Raw genomic sequence first — 6,877 nt, 5'->3', positions numbered from 1 at the left:
CGAACCGGTCGAGAGATTAAAAAAAAAAAAAAAAAAAAAAAAAAAAGAACTTGTCAGGGTTAATTGGGTAAGGGAATCCAGGAAGAGAGAAAAGCAAAGTGCTGGCTAGTTTTGAGAGGTTTTTTAGGAGGAGATTTCACAGGACTTAAATGAATGCAGGTATGGAATTGGAGGTGCAATAGATCAGGGAGACAAGGATAATAGTGAGATTTCTTATCTGAATAGCCAGGGGAATGAGATGGCCCAGGGAAAGCATGGAGAATAAGACTGCAACAGGATTAAAAATTGAACCCTGGAAACCATGACATCTACCACTTCAGGGAAGGAAAGGTAATGAAAAGGGAGGACCAGTCAATGAAAGAGAATAAGGAGGGAAGGAAGCAGGAGGAGGAAATGAGAGTAGACTCCTGGAAATCAAGATTTTTCAGATGATGACCGCTGGTCATAATGACAACACAGAAATATCTGACCAAATGAAGGTTGACAATCACCCTTATAATTGTGCAAAAGGAAGTACCTGGTGACCCTTTTAATAGTACTTGACAATGTAGATCAGAGCAGAAGAAGCTGAGTTGTTAATGGAAGTTGAAGAAATAGATGTCAGGATCTTAGAGCATGAGAGAAGGAAACTGACATTTCTGAATCACCTACGATGCATAGAATTTCACTAGGCACTTGCAAATATGTGGACTTTTTTGAGCACACCTGTAGGCTAAAAGGAATGAGGGAGTAAGAAAACGAAATTACAAAGGAAAAAAAGAAAATTAGAGGTGATGTGGGAAGAGGAAACACCAAGAAGGAATCTGTCTTTCCTAGAATAGGCATCCTTGGAATGTGTTTAAAGAAGGCAATGCTTGAATATTTGACTGCAAAGTTTCTGGAATTTTCTCAATTTGGGTGTCTGACCTGAATAGAGGGCTTTTCTGAAAGAGAAATAGACTTGTTAAAAATGACGACTAGACTCTAATAATAGCTAACACTTATAGGATGCTTACTCTGCCAGACACTCTAAGCACTTCCTATGCATTGATGCCTTTACCCAGCTACCTGATGATGGAGATATTATTTTTAACCCCCATGTTATACCAGCAGAAACTGAAGCACAGAAAGATGAAATAATTCCCAAGGTCACAGAGCTAGGATGTGGCAGAGCTAAGATTTGAACCCATGCAGTCTGTAACCAAAGATTGTGTTTTTAATCCCTGTGTTAAACTGTCTATCCAATAGTATTTCTGCACAAATTACATAACTACCCTTAGCCCACTTGCTCTTCTTCTAGACTCAGAGTCAAGTTCTGGCTATTTGGTTTTCTGCTGTCCTTCAGGAAAGTTGCACTTGACTTCAAGAAGCTCATGGCTATCAGAACCTTAATCACAGCTATTTGGATGACACAAGTTCATGCTTTACAAACCAACCATGGCCCTAGTCATATTAAAATCAAAGTTGCAAAATAAAGAAACATTCTGAAAAACCTTGTCTGCTTCATTTAGATAACAGTGTGCAGAATGAATTGCAAGATAAAAATGCTCAGCATTTACCATTTCCTTTTCCTTTTTTTATTTGAAGCCCCGTGGTGTTGTGGATGATATCATCAGGCAATTTGGTTGGAATATGCTCCGTGCTGGACTCTGCAGATTACCCAACTAATGACATGCACACTCCTTGCCATCGTGACACCTCTCTTTTCACAAGTGGGAATTTCAAGTGACAGACTAAAGCTGTTTGCTATCAATTTTGCAAAAAACACATCTGCCAGAGAGCCAAGATTTAGTTCAGAGATGGAAATCAATTAATATTCTAATTTGTTACCTGTCATTAGCATCACCGTATTATGCCAAGTCAAAAGTGATAACCTTTATATAACATATGCTCCTAAAGGAATTTGATTTAGGGATCTGTTTCATTTCTGTTGAGTGTTGCTCCCTGTGTATAAATCCCATTAGAAATTTCAATTACACGGGCAGTAAAAATTGTGATGGATTAAAATGAAAGTGTAAAATATGCAGTTACAATATTTATCATAAACCTGCATGGCTGTATTTATGATTTAGTTTTCCTAAACTTATTTACCAAACCGTTTAAAAATGTTAGGTATTTCAGTTGTTTCTTCCCATTAAATCAGTGAGAGAGCCAGCAATATAATAATTCTAGAGGTGTTACCTAGATCCTCTTGACATTCTATTATTTTAGGTTGCTGGTCGAAAGCAAATCTCCATGGAGGAAGGCTGATTTCCTGGTCTAACTGCCAGTGCCCAAGAAAGAAACACAGGAATGGGATAGTGGCTTGGGAAGAAGGCGTGAAATAAGATTAGCCGAGGGAAAGAAAAAAAAAGGAGGGAGAGTTGCATAGATATTTTTTCCCAGCTGATTCTTTTCCTGCTGATGCACAGGGAGGAAGGTATAAAGTAATAGCTGGCACTAAGTGGAGAAGGCTAAAAGATGGATTTACGACTATAAATATGGAAACAACTTGTTTTTTCAATGTGAATGACACAGTCAAGCATTGAAATGATGCTTTCTTTGGTGTTAGAGATTAAATTTGAAAAATTTATTGTAGTTGATTTACAATGTTGTGTTAACTTCTACTGTACAGCAAAGTGATTCAGTTATACATATTTATACCTTCTTTTCCATATTCCTTTCCATTATGGTTTATCACAGGGTATTGAATATAGTTCCCTATGCCATACAGTAGGACGTTGTTGTTTATCTTTAAATTTTTTCATATGCTTTAAATTTTCAGCATCTTAAGGCCTCAAAATCTAAGAATGGGCGGTTCAGGATATAAGTTAAATCAACATTGATTCATTCATTAATTCACTCAACAAATAGATATTGAGTGCCCCGTATATATTAAGGATCACCAGGGATGAAACTATGCATAGAACAGACCCAACTTCTTGCCCTCATAGCGGTTACATTATTTTGGAGAGAGCCAGAGTAATTGAAAAACAGATAATAAAATACATAGCATTTCAGATGGTGCTAAGTAATACAGTGAGAAATAAAGCAAGGGAGAGGACAGGAAATGCTGGCAAAGATTGGGTGGGGTAAATGGGTTAGAATTTTAAATAGCATGGTTGGGGAAGTCCTAATTAAGAAGATGCTATTGGGTGAAGGCCTAAAGGAGATGAGAGAATGGGTGTGTGGATACACGGGGAACATTAAATCTCACTGTTATCAACATTGCCATTGCTTCTCATATTGTTTACTCTTCCAGAGAAGGAAATGGTGTTGAAGACAAGGCAGAATATGCTTTTGATTTGGTGTTGTTCTTTTTTTTCTCTGCTTCCCTCTAACACATTTCTTTTAGAGCAAGCATTTCGATAAAATATTCAAGTGAGAGTTTGCCCCCATGACCGATGCATTTGGTTTTTGCCCTGTAGTTATGACTTCAAAGTCATATCAAAAGATACCCAAATCAGTCCATCAGCCCAGCAGCAGAGCAAGGAAGAGAACCTGAGAGCCTGTGTTTCCCATCCTAGGGATCGCTCTATTGGACCATCTCCATCTTCCCTAGGTTATGGAGCTTCACGCTGGGAATGGAAATTACTGACAACTGAGCTAAGAGTGTCTCTCAGATGCACCTGGATTTGTTAAAGATGGACAAACAGATGAACAAGTTGTTAATTCCTGGGAGGATAAGAAATTGATTCCCTGTAGTTTTCATGTAGTTTCTCAATGTCCTTATAGAATAACTCTTATAACTTTGGTAAATCTCTCATCTAGATGATTGCAACAGCCTGCTTTATCTTCTGTCCTTGCCTCTCTAAGCACATTTTCAACACAACAGTAAGAGTGATTTTTAAGAAAAACCTATGTCAGATCATGGGATACCTCTGCTCAGAATGTTGAGAAGGCATTTTATTTCACTCAGAGTAAAACCCAGGTTTCTTAGAACAATTCACTAGGCTCCATATAACAGGGCCTCAGGTGTGTCTTCTGCCATTCTCTACCTTGTTATTCTACCGAAGGCACACTGAGCTCCTTGCCATTCCAGGCAGATAAGGGCCTTTGTATAACACAGGTTTTAGAACTTTCTCCCCTACTTCCTCCAGGTTTCCTTACAAAGGAAATCGGCTCACATAATCCTAAAAAATAATAACCTTTTACCCTCTACCCCCTTCCCTTTCCCACTTACTCTCCTTCTGTTTCCTTATATTATTTACCGTTTCATGATGTACCATATACATTTGCCTCCTTACTGATTATTTCTTTTCCCCCACCAGAATATAAGCTTTGTGAGGGCCAAAACTTACTTTCCCAGAACGTAGAGAAGTGTCTAGTGCATAGTAAATGTTCATCTCTGAAGAAAAAAGACCAACCTCTAGTTTATGATTTAAATTAAATGGCGCTGGTTGGACTTAGTGCTATACCCACACAAATAAACTTAGGTCCAGGTTATTGTTTCCCAATGACAGCAAAGAAAATGTTAAAAAGTGTGCAAAAGCTTTTGAAATATTAACAGATGAGTGAAAGAAAACCAAACTTGTAATAATGGGAAAGTACATTTTAGCTATTGCTTAGGAATAATCTTTACAATGGAATGATTTCATAAATACAAACCTAAAATACACAACACATAAACGTTAACATTCTCTGGAGAAAGAGACATTGAAGAAGATTAAAAAAAGAGCCCACCTGTACATTAAACACAAGATAGTTTTTTTTATAAATTGGATTTTCATTTATTAAGTATATTTAAATCCTTAAGAAGAATATTCCATTTCCAAGAATATTCCATTTTATTTTTGGAATACTACCATTCCAATAATAAAAAATCAAATGTACACTTAGGTTAAGAGGAATTCTTTTTCTCCAAATGGGTATGTTGATTTTCAACCATTTATTTTTACTCAAGTAACAATATACAGTACTCACATGGAATTTTATGCAACTCATTCATAAACTTTTCCTTCAGCTTAGAAAAGCCATCCTCCTTTCCTTCCCCAGGACTGGCTGGCTCTGTGGCATTATTTGGTAGAACAGTCGCAGCAGTGGTAACTGGAGGGGCTGCCAGGGCCTCATGATGACTCTCGCTCACCATTTTAGGTTCAGGTGAAACTGTGAGGGGAGGGAAGCAAAAAAGAGAACAATTCAAAATGGTTTAACTGACCCCGCATCAGAGCTATTCTAGAGATGAAAAAACATCAGAGGGCACACCTGCTCACTGGGTAAACAGCCTGTCATTAGCATATTACTTTATGTTATGAAGTAATGAAATATTTATGGAACCACAGAGAAGGTTCCATAATGAAATGAAATATTTATGGAACCACAGAGAAGGTTCTTCCCCAGAAGGTAAGACCAGACATAGTTATTGAAAGCATTTTCTCCTAACGATAAAATGAAACTGTCAAATCTATTAGTTACTTATACAGGCAATTATTTGCTATATAGATTTAACTTTTTAACCCATATCCTACTGAAATGTCCATGAAACAATTGCTGACAACATACATGCTCTATACTCTAAATGTTTTGCGTTTTTGAAAAGGAAAGAGACCAAATATTTATATTGGAAGTGTTGATAAATTATAAATGATAGCACATTCAAAATGTTAGTAAATTTTAAAATGGTTGTAAAGAATACTACTGTAACGTTGATACTCTGAGATTCCTGAATGTTATACAGAAATTAGTTCTTGAATCTCATTTATTGATAGTATGCTTTCTGCCCAGTTATTTTTTTTTTGACATTTACTGTAGATAATACTATGATCAATAATTCACTTGTCTTGCTGGGTGAATTTTTGAAGCCACTGTAAATGTTGCATGATTGACTATATAGACCAGGGTGCTGATGATAAAACATGACTTTAATTATTTCAGTTTATTTAGTTTGATTATATTATTGAATTATATAATAATATAATTTATTAAATTTATTCAATTATTTAAAATGTTATCTTCAAAATATTTTAAAAAATGAATCCTTAAGGTAGTCAGTGAAAAAATATTAGCCTTGAATACAGAAAACAGTTCTAGTTTTCTTCACTAGCTAAATGAAGTTTGACAAGGCATTAAACTTCTTTTTTTTTCATATAATAATAATAATAATTATTATTATTTTTTAACATCTTTATTGGAGTATAACTGTTTTACAATAGTGTGTTAGTTTCTCCTTTACAACAAAGTGAATCAGTTATACATATACATATGTTCCCATATCCCTTCCCTCTTGCGTCTCCCTCCCTCCCACCCCCCCAATACTACTGTAACGTTGATACTCTGAGATTCCTGAATGTTATACAGAAATTAGTTCTTGAATCTCATTTATTGATAGTATGCTTTCTGCCCAGTTATTTTTTTTTTGACATTTACTGTAGATAATACTATGATCAATAATTCACTTGTCTTGCTGGGTGAATTTTTGAAGCCACTGTAAATGTTGCATGATTGACTATATAGACCAGGGTGCTGATGATAAAACATGACTTTAATTATTTCAGTTTATTTAGTTTGATTATATTATTGAATTATATAATAATATAATTTATTAAATTTATTCAATTATTTAAAATGTTATCTTCAAAATATTTAAAAAAATGAATCCTTAAGGTAGTCAGTGAAAAAATATTAGCCTTGAATACAGAAAACAGTTCTAGTTTTCTTCACTAGCTAAATGAAGTTTGACAAGGCATTAAACTTCTTTTTTTTTCATATAATAATAATAATAATTATTATTATTTTTTAACATCTTTATTGGAGTATAACTGTTTTACAATAGTGTGTTAGTTTCTCCTTTACAACAAAGTGAATCAGTTATACATATACATATGTTCCCATATCTCTTCCCTCTTGCTTCTCCCTCCCTCCCACCCTCCCTATCCCACCCCTCTCATGGTCACAAAGCACAGAGGTGATCTCCCTGTGC

The 6,877-nt window shown here is 35.5% G+C and overlaps 1 protein-coding gene and 1 long non-coding RNA gene across 4 annotated transcripts in view; one reads left to right on the top strand and one right to left on the bottom strand.

Moving 5' to 3' along the window:
- Window positions 1-6,877, bottom strand: part of SYT1 (synaptotagmin 1) — a 564,805-nt gene that overhangs the window by 196,385 nt on the left and 361,543 nt on the right. Inside the window, exon 3 of one of the 2 annotated variants that reach the window (XM_024122864.3) lies at window positions 4,882-5,064. In XM_024122864.3, coding sequence (XP_023978632.1) covers window positions 4,882-5,047 — 166 coding nt within the window. In that variant the 5' untranslated portion in view covers window positions 5,048-5,064. Of the gene's footprint in view, window positions 1-4,881; window positions 5,065-6,877 lie in introns of those variants that run through there. The other variant, XM_007101002.3, reaches the window with a different exon arrangement.
- LOC114486414 (uncharacterized) overlaps window positions 1-6,877 on the top strand; it is a 336,818-nt gene that overhangs the window by 152,248 nt on the left and 177,693 nt on the right. The gene's annotated exons all lie outside the window — the stretch shown is intronic.

Source organism: Physeter macrocephalus, chromosome 6, assembly GCF_002837175.3.
Source record: "Physeter macrocephalus isolate SW-GA chromosome 6, ASM283717v5, whole genome shotgun sequence".
In the NCBI taxonomy this organism is placed as follows: Eukaryota; Metazoa; Chordata; class Mammalia; order Artiodactyla; family Physeteridae; genus Physeter; species Physeter macrocephalus.
Note: the sequence above shows the minus strand (reverse complement) of the source record. Positions and strands in the feature narration are given on the sequence as shown.